This window comes from Salmo salar, chromosome ssa02 (assembly GCF_905237065.1).
Source record: "Salmo salar chromosome ssa02, Ssal_v3.1, whole genome shotgun sequence".
NCBI lineage: Eukaryota > Metazoa > Chordata > Actinopteri > Salmoniformes > Salmonidae > Salmo > Salmo salar.
The window spans coordinates 68,434,497-68,447,980 of NC_059443.1; the positions used below are offsets into that span (position 1 = coordinate 68,434,497).

General features: G+C 42.9%; 1 protein-coding gene across 1 annotated transcript; it reads left to right on the forward strand.

Annotated features, from left to right (window-relative positions):
- The first annotated feature begins 297 nt into the window (after positions 1-297).
- On the forward strand, positions 298-8,558 carry LOC106591110 (cyclic AMP-dependent transcription factor ATF-4). The gene is made up of 3 exons (XM_014182302.2): positions 298-564; positions 3,958-4,437; positions 6,678-8,558. The coding sequence occupies exons 2-3, from the start codon at positions 4,104-4,106 to the stop codon at positions 7,658-7,660; spliced, it is 1,317 nt and encodes a 438-aa protein (XP_014037777.2). The 5' UTR covers positions 298-564; positions 3,958-4,103; the 3' UTR covers positions 7,661-8,558.
- The last annotated feature ends 4,926 nt before the right edge of the window (positions 8,559-13,484 follow it).

The window sequence follows — 13,484 nt, forward strand, 5'->3', positions numbered from 1 at the left end:
GGGTGTATTAAGGCTGAAAACCAATTATTTGATCACTTTAGACAACTTCTAATACATTTTGATCGATCTTAGATTGACTTTTATCTAACTTTGTGAAGTAGTCTACACATTGCAAGTTTCACGTAATCAAACATAATACACTGGGTTTTTTTTAGATAGGAAATACAAGTAACCAATGTAAACATTAATTTCCTCTTTAATCTTAATTCAATGTATACATGTTAATTTGACCTACATTTCGTCGGTTACACTATAGCCCTGGACCTATTTATTTCCAACGAGTGGAATAACGATCTGAACCAATCAGAGGCAGTAACGGGATCGAAGTGATACACCACAGCGCTGTTTGACGGAAGGATATGCTTGGGTGTGATGCGGGACTATAAATAATCATGTGACCTCGCTCGACCATTGTTTCTCTGTGACATTCAACATTATTTTGTAGCATTCCGAGCGCTCAGTTCTCCCTCGCAAAATGGCAGTTTAACGTGCAGCGGCTTATCCAGCAGCGGCAACAACCCGGCAGTGCAACGGTCAAGCACTGGCTTTTTTACGCAAAATGGCGTAAGTAAAAATTATACGTATTTCTTCTCAGAAAATGTAAAGTCAGTCACATGTCAGCTGTCGGGCAGGTGTGGCTGGACAAGCAGGCTTGGGAAGTTGTTGTTAGCGTTCTAGTTAGCTAACTCTACAATACAATAGCTTATACTGTTAGCTAACTTTACTTCAGATATTTGATATGTCAGACTGTCAGCTAGATTTGGGCTGTCTTTGGCACCTACCCAGCTGTGGAAATAGTAACTCGTATCAACTGTCTGCCTGAAATAACTAACGTTAGATAGCATATGTTAACGCTATTCAGTGTCGGCGTTTCAGTGCCTTTCAACAAAGTGACAAAACAATGTGGATCCCGTGCCATCTACAGTGGGCCATTTTAAACCGTTATCTACGTCATAACTAATTAACTACCCCCTTCTCATATTGAATAACAATTATGATTTTTAACTAATGTTATTAAACCCAGGCTCATAAATGAATGAAGTTACTATGCCAGACATGGCAACGTGGCACTTTCAAAATGGCGTACTTTTGTCCTCTCGCTTTCTACGTTCCTTTCAAGACAGATAGTTGTTGTGAAAATGGCGGTATCCTCACCCTCCCCTCTCCGTTTCCATAGTGAGTCAGCGAGGAGGCGGCGTTACCGGTCACATCATGACCAAATTAGGCAACGTTATCCAGTGGCGGAGGGCGGGGAGTTTACCAGCACTGGCGGAATTTCCACTGAAGTAATAGACCAGAATAGCTCTACTATTTTGTGAAATACATGAATGCGTTTTAGGAGATATTAAGTCAAAGTTGTTATTGACTCGACTTGTTCCTTTAGCTCTTAGTTGAACAAATGGCCTCAAATTTTCCAGGAAACGACCCGAATGTTACTGTTGACTAGGTCACTAGGACATAACTTCAGATACCACAGGTTTAACAAGATATCTCTAGCTGACTGTTTTCAGGTCTATTTCCCAGACGCATACTTCCTCTTAAGACTTCCTCCTAACACTGAGGGCGTTTGTTTATTTGTCCCTACCCAGTTGGGAGGAGTTTGAACCGGTGCATTGTTGAGCCAGGTGCCCTGCTCTGGCCAACTGTGAAGCCAGCTCAAAACAAAAGTGACATAAATAAGCATGTGGAGTGATGTGTAGGATTCTGTGTTTTCACATGCAAAAATGATTGCTTTTGATAAAAACGCTGTATCTGCCTTCAAAGTGAAAACTAGTTAACCTCTATGGGACCGGCGGGACGAATTCGTCCCACCTACGTAACAGCCAGTTGAATCCTGTGGCGCGATTTTCAAAACCTTTGAAATGCTATTACTTCAATTTCTCAAACATATGACTATTTTACAGCTATTTAAAGACAAGACTCTCGTTAATCTAACCACACTGTCCGATTTCAAAAAGGCTTTACAACGAAAGCAAAACATTAGATTATGTCAGCAGAGTACCAAGCCAGAAATAATCAGACACCCATTTTTCAAGCTAGCATATAATGTCACAAAAACCCAGAAGACAGCTAAATGCAGCACTAACCTTTGATGATCTTCATCAGATGACAACCCTAGGACATTATGTTATACAATACATGCATGTTTTGTTCAAACAAGTTCATATTTATATCAAAAACCAGCTTTTTACATTAGCATGTGACGTTCAGAACTAGCAAATTCCCCGCACACTTCCGGGGAATTCGCTAACAATTTACTAAATTACTCACGATAAACGTTCACAAAAAGCATAACAATTATTTTAAGAATTATAGATACAGACCTCCTCTATGCACTCGATATGTCCGATTTTAAAATAGCTTTTTGGTGAAAGCACATTTTGCAATATTCTCACCGGCAAGTTTAGCACTCACCAATATCAGCTTTACTATTATAAAAGTTTGATTACCTTTTGTCTTCGTCAGAATGCACTCCCAGGATTGCTACTTCAATAACAAATGTTGGTTTGGTCCAAAATAATCCATCGTTATATCCGAATAGCGGCGTTTTGTTCGTGCGTCCCAGACACTATCTGAAATGGTAAATCAGGGTCGCGCGCATGGCGCAATTCGTGACAAAAAAAATCTAAATATTCCATTACCGTACTTCGAAGCATGTCAACCGCTGTTTAAAATCCATTTTTATGCCATTTTTCTCGTAAAAAAGCGATAATATTCCGACCGGGAATGTCCATTTAGCTAAACAGAGGAAAGTAAACAAAGCTTCCGGTCGACGCGGGCACGAGCCTGAGTCTCACAGTACTGTAACCAGCCACTACCCAAACGCGCTACTTTTTTTCAGCCAGAGCCTGCAAAGCCACGATTCAGCTTTTTACCGCCTTCTGAGACCCTATGGCAGCCGTAGGAAGTGTCACGGGACAGCTAAGATCCTCACTCTTCAATAAACAGAGACAAGAAGAACGACACCTTGTCAGACAGGCCACTTCCTGCATGAAACCTTCTCAGTTTTTTGCCTGCCAAATGAGTTATGTTATACTCAGACACCATTCAAACAGTTTTAGAAACTTTAGGGTGTTTTCTATCCATATGTAATAAGTATATGCATATTCTAGTTACTGGGTAGGAGTGGTAACCAGATTAAATCGGGTACGTTTTTTATCCGGCGGTGTAAATACTGCCCCCTAGCCCTAACAGGTTAAATATTTATTATATGGAGAAGCGATGTATGTTTCTGGAAGACACACCATGCTGCCTTTGTTGACAACATGACAGAGCGGTGCAGATTACTGTTTGATTTGTCAAGGGCGCTCCTCCCTCCCCACTTTCGCCCGATGACGTGACGGGCTATTCCCCGGTTCAACCCAGGCCAGCATAATAGAACTTCCTCGATGGGTGTTACTAACACAATACAATGAGGGTAGTCAATGAGTAGCACCATTTAACTGACACTATATATTGATATGATTACCTATCCCTCAGAACAATGACGTGGCGAAGAGATAATCTCCACTCTTATAATCTCCACCCGGCATAGTCAGGAGGACTGGCCACCCCGCAGATCCTGGTTCCTCTCAAGTTCCTTCCTTTCTAGGGAGTTTTTCCTAGCCACCATGCTTCTACATTTGCATTGCTTTGGGTTTTAGGCTGGGTTTCTGTTTAAGCACTTTGTGACATCTGATATATAAAAAAATAGGCTTTATTAATACATTTTATTGATTCTTTTTCTGTAGCCTAGCTATGATGGTACTAAGGCCATGTCATACACGACATCTCACCCCTATCCCACCTCCTCTCCTACAGTATGTGTATGTCTACCAAACAGAATGGCATATGCAAAATAAATTTCTGTTGCTCATGTAGTAAATGGACCAATACAAAAATGTTCTCTCCTCTGTGGAACTACTTATCATACTGCAATTTGTAACCCCTATCCCTCCATCTCCTTTCTGCTTCCAGTTCTCTCAAACCAACCACCCTCAGCTCTGCTGTTGTCTACCACAGCACGATATCACCGTTCCCCCTAACGACGACAACATCCGAAGACTCTCTGTTATCCCGTTATAGTACCCTGTTACTGTTGACAACCACCAGAAGAAGCAGTCATGTCCCTGTTGACTTCCCAACTGGTCTTGGAGGACGTTGGGGCCCTGTTACTGGACAACTGGTTTCTGACGGCTGACCCCATGGGGCCCCATCTGGACCATGATGAAGAGGATGATCTACCCCCCTCTCTCTCCAACTCTTTTGCCTCCTTCTCTCCCTCTTTGTCTCCTTCCCCCTCCCATCTCTCGTCCTCTGACTCCCTCCCTCCATCCCCTCGTCCCTCGTTCCTGGGGAGCAGCAAGGCCGGGGTAGATGACCACCTGATGCCGTTGACTCCGTGGCTGGGCTCTAGCGAGCTGCTCCATTCCCACATGGGAACAAACGTCTGCAGAGGTGAGAACACAGCTGAAAAGAAAACCACAACAAAAACGCACAGCGTTTGCTGCCTAACCCTATAGGTGGTTCCATCTGTGGTGTTATCACAACTATTAGGCTTAAACCTATCATTTTAAGCAATCCCCCACCTACGCTCTCCCCTGGGCTCGGTTTGTCATAAACAGTTGCCCGATACCAACGTGTATGGTAATCATTAACTTCTTGGGGCTATGTGGGACGCTAGCGTGCCACCCGTGGTGCACCCTGTCAACAGCAGGTGCATTTCAAGAGCGGCAAATTTGAAACCAAATAAATGTCGAAATTCAAATTTTTCAAACATACAACTATCTTACACCCTTTGAAAGATAAACATCTCCTTAATCTAACCACGTTGTCCGATTTCAAAAAGGTTTTACGGCGAAAGCATAAAGTTAGATTATGTTAGGAGAGTACATTGACAATAGCTGTGTGTAATGTTTTGTCAATTCAAAGACGGGCGTCACCAAACCATAAAACCAGCTAAAATGATGCACTAACCTTTTACAATCTCCATCAGATGACACTCCTAGGACATTATGTTAGACAATGCATGCATTTTTAGTTCTATCAAGTTCCTTCCCTGTAGCTCAGTTGGTAGAGCATGGTGTTTGCAACACCAGGGTTGTGGGTTTGATTCCCACGGGGGGCCAGCACAAAAACAAACAAAAAAATGTATGAACTGAAATGTATGCATTCACTACTGTAAGTCGCTCTGGATAAGAGCGTCTGCTAAATGACAAAAAATGTAGAAATGTAAAAAATCATATTTATATCCAAAAACAGCGTTTTACTATGGCATTGATGTTGAGGAAATCGTTTCCCTCCAATAACCGGCAGTCAAGTCAGCAACACAAATTAAATAATTAAAATTAGAAAACATTGGTAAAATATTATATTGTCATTTAAAGAATTATAGATTTACATCTCTTGAACGCAATCAACTTGCCAGATTTAAAAATAACCTTACTGGGAAATCACACTTTGCAATAATCTGAGCACTGCGCCCAGAAAAATATGCTTTGCTATACAGACAAACGGCCATGTTGGAGAGATCTAAAATCGAAAATACTATGTAAATAATCCATTACCTTTGATTCTCTTCATCAGATGTCACTTCCAGGAATCCCAGGTCCATAACGAATGTAGTTTTGTTCAAAAAAGCTCATCATTTATATCCAAAAAGCTCCGTGTTCTTAGCACATGATCTAAGCCAGCCGGACTTCTCGTCATGAACGAGGGGAAAAAATATATTTACGTTCGTTCAAACATGTCAAACGTTGTATAGCATAAATCATTAGTGCCTTTTTTAACCAGAACATGAATAATATTCAAGGTGGACGAATGCATTCTCTTTTATAACGTATTGGAACGAGGGTACCCAACATGAACTCGCGCGCCAGAGTCTAATCGGCCATCACCGTTCCATGGCTCTTGTTCGGTCAGATCTCACAGTAAAAGACTCAAAACACTTTGTAAAGGCTGGTGACATCTAGTGGAAGCAATAGGAAGTGCCAAAACATTAATCAACCCCTGTGTGTTTCAATGGCATAGGCTTAAAGGTAATTCAACACATCAGGTATCCACTTCCTGTCAGAAAATGTCTCAGGGTTTTGCCTGCCAAATGAGTTCTGTTATACTCACAGACACCATTCAAACAGTTTTAGAAACTTTAGGGTGTTTTCTATCCATATATAATAAGTATATGCATATTCTAGTTACTGGGTAGGATTAGTAACCAGATGAAATCGGGTACGTTTTTTTATCCAGCCGTGAAAATACTGCCCCCTAGCCCCAACAGGTTAACCATAGAGTTCGTTAGTAACTACCGGTATTACCTGTTTGCACATCCACACGCGATGACAAGCCACCCATCACCTGAACAAACTGGTTTGCACCAGATTTCCTGGCTATTACTGTAAAACAAGACTAGTGTCAGCGGTGCTTTTCCTCCTGTTGTACGGACAGGTAACATGTTGGCAAACAATAGGGTTTTATAGTAGGGTTCCGGTATCAGCAACTTCAATGTCCCCACAAATCATGATTGATTGGAATATTGTCTTTCAGAGCAGATTTTTGTTTGGGAAAGGAATGATTTTGTTTCAGAGGACCGGTTTTACTTCGTTATCACTGTACAATAATTATTAAAATTGTCACGCCATAAACATTGAGTATAATATGTTGTATATTTAGATGGAATTTACTTATCGCTTCTTCCCCAGATGATGCGTTTTTGGGCATGGACTGGATGGCTGAGAAGATAGACCTGAGTGACTTCGACCTGGACTCTCTGATTGGCTCCTGTTGTTCCGACGCCCCGGCCAGTTCCCCCGAGGAGCTCCTGGCCTCCCTGGAGACCCAGATGGACCTAGACCTGGTGGACCCCTTCACCGCCCCAATCCCTGCCCCACACGAGGTGCTCTCCCTGGGTATCCCTCTGGCTGACCTCCCCTCCCTGGAGCTCCCTGAAGAAGAGGTAAGGGATGAGGTCAGAGGTCCTGTGGTGACGGTTCAGGATCAAGAGGTCGTGGTGAAGTCTGAGCCACAGTCTCCAGCACCCCTCTCCATGGGGTATACCCTTGAGCTGGGGAGCGAAGTGGACGTTGATGTCTTGGAAGTCAAGACCACCCACACTCCAACTACCATCATCTCTGAGCCCAGCGACAGCCTCCAGACCACCGCCCCTATCGTCCTCTCCCTCCTGCCCTCAGGCCACTTCGTGGTGGTCCTCTCCCCTAAAGAGGAGCCAACCCTCTCAGCCTCCAGTAGCTGTGATGACCAGTCTGATGACAGCGACTCCGGCATCGACTCTGTATCCGGCTCCCCTCCTCACCACCCATCTTCCTCTCCTTCTCCCTCCATAGCTGGGTCCTCCAGGACCAAACCCTACTCCAAACCTGAACCTGAGACTACATCCCCCACAACCCTCAGCGGCAAGGTCAAATCAGTATCAGGGGCGCCCAAGGTCGTGGAGAAGAAGCTCAAGAAGATGGAGCAGAACAAGACGGCAGCGACACGTTACCGACAGAAGAAGAAGAGCGAACAGGAAGTGCTGAGCGAGGAGTGTTCCGAGCTAGAGCAGAGGAACCGTGAGCTGGCAGAGAAGGCTGACGGCATCAGCAGAGAGATCCAGTACCTCAGAGATCTGATGGAGGAGGTCCGCTCAGCAAAGAACAGGAAGAAGACCACTGTTAGTGTGGCGTAGTCAGCGGAAATGATGGATAGAAGGAAGGCAAGAAAGGGAATGCATGGAATGAGATCCAGTACCTTGTGGAGGAGGGGCTACATCCTGGTTATCCACCCTTCTACCAAAGTGTACTTTTGCATACTTGCTGTCTATGATGGGAAGTGTGCATTTGCATACTTTGGGAGAAGGGTAGAGAATGGAGAAGGCAGTCAGGTAATGGCTAGAAAGATGATAGAAAAGTTGATGAGATTATTATCAGGGGGAGAAGATGTGGGACTGATTTTAGTCAGGCAGAGCATCAGTTCTGTATGAACTCTATCATCGTGTTACACTGGTATACATACACACCATTAAACACACACAAGTGTTGTACGGTAATTGTGTTGACTAGGCCGTGGTTACTGCGTAGGTAGGAAAATGTAGAATTACGACGAAGACCAATTAGTACGGCCACACTCTTACCAAGATCCAACCCACAACCTTCCCCCCAAAATACTCCAGTTTCAAAGACCAGTTACAATCCCCCCCTCCCCCAACTGTCACCCTACTGTTACTCTTACCCTACTCACCCTTTACTCTTACCCCCTCCCCCTCTTGTCACCCCACTACTCTTTGACTTCCTCTATGCAGCTTTAGTCCAGAAAGGGGCCTCGCCCTGTGGCAGATTTTTTAATGTTACACTGAATTCCCTCTGTCACAATGTTATGTTTGGTATGTATATATCTTCACCTGAAACCTGAACTCTACTCTGGCTTCATCAGGGTTTTATTTAACGCTGGATAGTAGAAAACCATCCATCTACTAGACTGTCCTAGACCTAGTTGGCAACTCTAGTGTAGCTTTTAGCTACATGTTTGTTTGGCTTGTATAAATGCTTTGCTATTGTTTACTATTAAAGCTCCTTATTGAATCTCAATTGATCTGTTTGAAGTGTGATCTTTTATTTTTTTTGGATTAAGAAGTACATGTTAACTATTAGTGGCAAATCTAAATGCCATGACAAATTTGCAGTGAAATTGATATGCAAGTTTAGTAAAGCACTAGTCGTGTACACATACGACTGATACCATATAAGCGTTGAATCAATTTGATCATCATGACTAAGCAACAGTAGTCTTTTTTAAGCCTGTGCAACTGGAATGGCAGGTGATACTGGTCCTGGGGAGAAATATTGAAGAAAAATCTGAGTAGGAGTGCTGATCTAGGATCAGGTCTTGTGTCCATGTAATTTTGATCAGAAATATAAACCGGTCCTAGATCAGTACTCCCTACTTTGAAGTTTTATGAATACAGACCCTGGGTCTGTCACACTTGAGCTCCAACCTGAGCTTCGTGAATATCGGTCTATTTTAAGCATCTTGGAGTAGGAGTGCTGATTTGAGCTCAGTTTTGCCTTTTAAATCACAATGAATAAGAGTACATGGACAGGGGGGACTGATCCAAGATCGGATCTCTCTTGATGCATACGGCCCCAGGTATACCTGATTTATATGTAAGATTGCGCAAACAGGAAATGGCTGGGTAGTTTGTAGTGCAAACATCCATGCTATAACTAGTACAGCTATACTACTTGTCATTGTGCAATAGCTAATGCAGGGGTTGGCAAGTACACTACTACATTTTTGAGCTTTTAGAGTGATTAGCTCTTAATATTTGTTTTTAAATGTTATTTAAATAATTATTAAACAAACTATTTATCCTTTATTAAACCATAACATAAGGATATATAGCAGGGATTTTCAATTGGCGGCCCTCATTTTTTTTCAGAATACATTTTTTGCATAAAAGAATTGGGACATAAAGTAATAAAATCACTAGGAATTCAACTCAAAATGTTATTTAGGAAATGTATTCCCAAGTATTTCCACTCATAAATAGAGACGTGTTCTTGTACCAATATAAGCAAGGTTTGAAATGATTGTTTCTGTCAAATACAATATCTGTTTTGGCTTCTTACGTAAATTTTCAGAGTACAAATGATGAATAATTATGTTCCGGCACCCTGACCATCCGCTCAAGAAAAAAATCATCCCGCGGCTGAATCTAGCTGATGATCCCTGGTCTATAGGGTCTATATAATATCAGTGTTTGTCATTGTGCTTTAAGGTTTTGCCAGTACACCCTGCTTTAACAGGCTTCGCTTATACTGTGTCATTAGCTGTTTTACAATAACATTTGTTTAAAAAATATATTATCCTTAATTAAACAAATTAAAGACTAATCTTCTGAAAATAAGCCTTGGTGCGAGTTGAGCTATTTCAGAAAGTCTTAGAAAACAGGTTTGAACCTGCTAACATTCGACACATTTTCTTGCCATTGGCTGAAGGAACAAAACCCAAAGAGCAGAAGTGAGACAGAGAAAAGGGAGGTGTGTGAGTGAGAAAGAGACTGAGTGGGGGAGGATAGAGAAGAGTGAAGCACAGCTGTGAAAATGTCTCACAGGAAAGAATCTCTATCTCCCCCATTTGTTTTATCTGAAACCAGACAGACTGAGGGGAAACATTTGTCTCTTTCTCTCTGTGTGTGTGTGTGTGTGTGTGAGGTAAAAAGTTATGCGTTGACAGCATGTGTGTCAGTGAGTGAGAGTGAAAAAGATTGTGGGTTAGTGTGTGAGTATGTGCAATGAAAATAGTGTGAGGTCACTAGGCTGAATATTTGTGTGTCTATATGTAAGACTAGTGCGTGTGTATGCGAGAGTGTGTGTCCGTGTGTACAAATATTTGTGTGTGAAAGAGTTCAGTGGGTTGAAGGAAACATGGCAGGCAGATGTGTACATTTAGCTTGGGTAGTAAAATGTCACAGATTTATTTATTTTACCTTTATTTATGACCATGTAAGCCGGGAGAACAGAGACACACAGACAGACAGACAGACAGACAGACAGACACAGTCCACAGTAGTGAGGCCTTCCACTCCTGCACAGGCCCTGATAAGAACCGCCCTGATAGAGAGAGAGAAAGGGGGGGAGAGAGAGAAGAGGAGGGAAGGAGAAAGTGGAAACGATAAGGGGAGAGAGATAGACAGAGAGAGGTAGAAAGAAAGGTAGAGGGAGAGAGCGAGAGTAGAAGAGAGAGGAGGGAGAGAGAATACTTAGTCAGTTGTACAACTGAATGCATTCAACTGAAATGTGTCTTCTGCATTTAACCCAACCCGTCTGAATCAGAGGTGCAGGGGGAGGGGGCCTTAATCGACGTCCACATCATCGCGCCTGGGGAGCAGTTGTTGTTGGGAGTTAACTGCCTTGCTCAAGGGCAGAACGGCAGATTTATCTACCTTGCTGGCTCTGGGTTTCGAACCAGCGACCTTTCGGTTACTGGCCCAATGCTCTTAACCGCTAGACGGAGGGAGAGCAATAGAAAGAGAGGGAGAGAGAACAAGTGAGAGGCATGTCAAGCCAAGGCAAATGCCATGCAGGGAATGAATGCCTGTTTGAAATGGGACTTGAAATGGCTCCAGACCTGGGTTCAAATACCATTTAAAATCATTTCAAATACTTGATCTGTGCTTGATTGAGGTTGCCTGTTGAAATGGAACCAATAGAGAAGTCCCAAAAGTGCTAAACCGGCCCACCTGTGACCTAGCACTCCAGGCAGACAAAAGAAAATACGTTTTCGAATAGTATTTGAACCCAGGTCTGAATAGCTCATTAGATCATGGGTGTGAGTGCTGGGATCGACGAAGCGTTTTAAAGCAGGCTGACTGAAGATGAGCCTTGACTTGTAGTGTTCATTCCACATGAATCTACTGTTATTTGGGCTGCGTACCAAATGGTACCCTATTCCCTATGGGACCTGGTCAAAAGGAGTGTACTACGTAGGGAATAGGGTGCAATTTGGGATGCACACTACCAACCACAATGGGCTTTATTGATTAATGGCTTGGGTTGGCTTGTCAGTATGCTTTTGGTGTTTTGAGCCATTCACAATAACAGGGATTCTCACTGGCGTGTGTGTGTGTGTTTCATGATTCACTGGCCCTAAACTAAGGTTTGATCAGGCCACAGCCACATAGCAGTTACTGGTGGTATGTAGTGTTAATTATAACTCTTGGCTAGAGCCCAGGTAGAGGCCTCATTGGTTAACAAAGGCAAAGAAGGCCTGAGTAAGGAATAGTATAGATGTATCTGTCCCCCACTGAGTAGATCCAAAGAGGGACTACAGTACCATGAAACTGAGACTGCATCCCAATGGCACCTATAGGGTTCTGGTCAAAAGTAGCGCACTGTATAGGGAATAGTGCTATTTGGGACGTGACTCTAGCAGTCCATTGCTACTTCCCACAGACTTGTCAAAATGTTATTTTAGGCACTTGCCTTCAAAGCACAAAATACTAGACCTAACAAAAATGACGGGAAAGCAACTTTGATTCAACCAGCTTGTGCCCAGTGGGGATCGTCTCTTTCTACCTCTCTCTCCTCTTTCCTTCTTTCTCTTTCCAACCCCCTCTCTTCTGGCTCTCTCTCTCTCTCACTCGCTACTGTATGTAAGAGTCTAAAACCAGATGACTCGTCTCAAGTAGGTCTATTTTAGGCTAACTTTAATCTGAAGCAGGACTTAACCCAGCAACTCTTCAACTCAGTCAGTCACAGGACAAGCGCACTGGCCTGCGTCATAAAGATGGTTGAGTAAGCTGAGTTGACTGAGGGGTAACACCAGGGGCGGAAATCCCGGGGGGGGGACGGGGGGGACACGACCCCCCCATCCTGGGAAAAATATGATTTGTCCCCCCCAATATATCACTGAAACATAACTATGTAATTTAAATAATATTAATAATACGCAATGAAAGCAATTGTGCTGATTATAGACACGTAATAGCGTGTTTTTAAGTTTCAAAAAGATTGCGACCCCCCCCACCCTTTTCCTCACAATGGTTTGATCCACTGGCAAGGTAACAGAGGGGTCGTGTCTACTGTCTGAAAGGCACTCAATGAACGTAACTGACGTGAGGTTAATCCAGTCAATCGCGCACACACACTAGCTGAATATGCAGAGCTAGCGCGCAAATATTAACTATTAAGCTAGCTAGTACCTATTCCATTTATGTGGCCTCGTCAAAGATGGAATCTTTGCTATCGTCAATTTATTCCGAGATCAGCATGCAGATGATGTAAGTTAGTGCTTCAAAGTCCCTGTGATAAGGTTAGCGATAAACTGAAGTCCAAACTGAACAGAACTACACTCTCTTCTACCATTGTCTTAAATATATTTAATGGTCTCGTTGCAAAAGCTAAATTGTCGCAAGGGAACTTTTATTTATTTATTTTATTTAACCCGGGTAGCAAAGATTATAGCAAACACCACTGAAACGGAATTGGTGCTCGCTTGCTTTGCAAATTCAACTATTGTTGGAAGCCAGCTAATATGAAACAAACTATTAAAATTACAAAAGGTTGCAGCATATGTTGTGTAAATGGTGAACTCATACAGCTGTCAACTCTTGTCATTTTAATCCGTTTCACATTTGCTAGCTACCTTTTAGATTGAAGCCCAAATAGAATGATAAAAGATAAGATGATAGAAGCTACCCACTCTGCTGCTGTTAGCACATGTGTGTGTGTGTGTGTGTGTGTGTGTGTGTGTGTGTGTGTGTGTGTGTGTGTGTGTGTGTGTGTGTGTGTGTGTGTGTGTGTGTGTGTGTGTGTGTGTGTGTGTGTGTGTGTGTGTGTGTGTGTGTGTGTGTGTGTGTGTGTGTGTGTGTGTGTGTGTGTGTGTGTAGCCAGCCAGCCAGCCAGGTAGAAAAATAAAAGACGGACATCAGAGTATTTTTCAGTACACCAAAACGCAAAGTAAGAACCCTAGTAGCCTAATATGTCAAAGACTAGTTGATAAAATGTTCATAA

Excerpts from the sequence above, each read along its gene's own strand:
- LOC106591110 (XM_014182302.2), top strand. The coding sequence starts at position 4,104 with ATGTCCCTGTTGACTTCCCAACTGGTCTTGGAGGACGTTGGGGCCCTG. Across the intron at positions 4,438-6,677 it reads GGGAACAAACGTCTGCAGAG|ATGATGCGTTTTTGGGCATG; the intron begins GTGAGAACACAG and ends CTTCTTCCCCAG.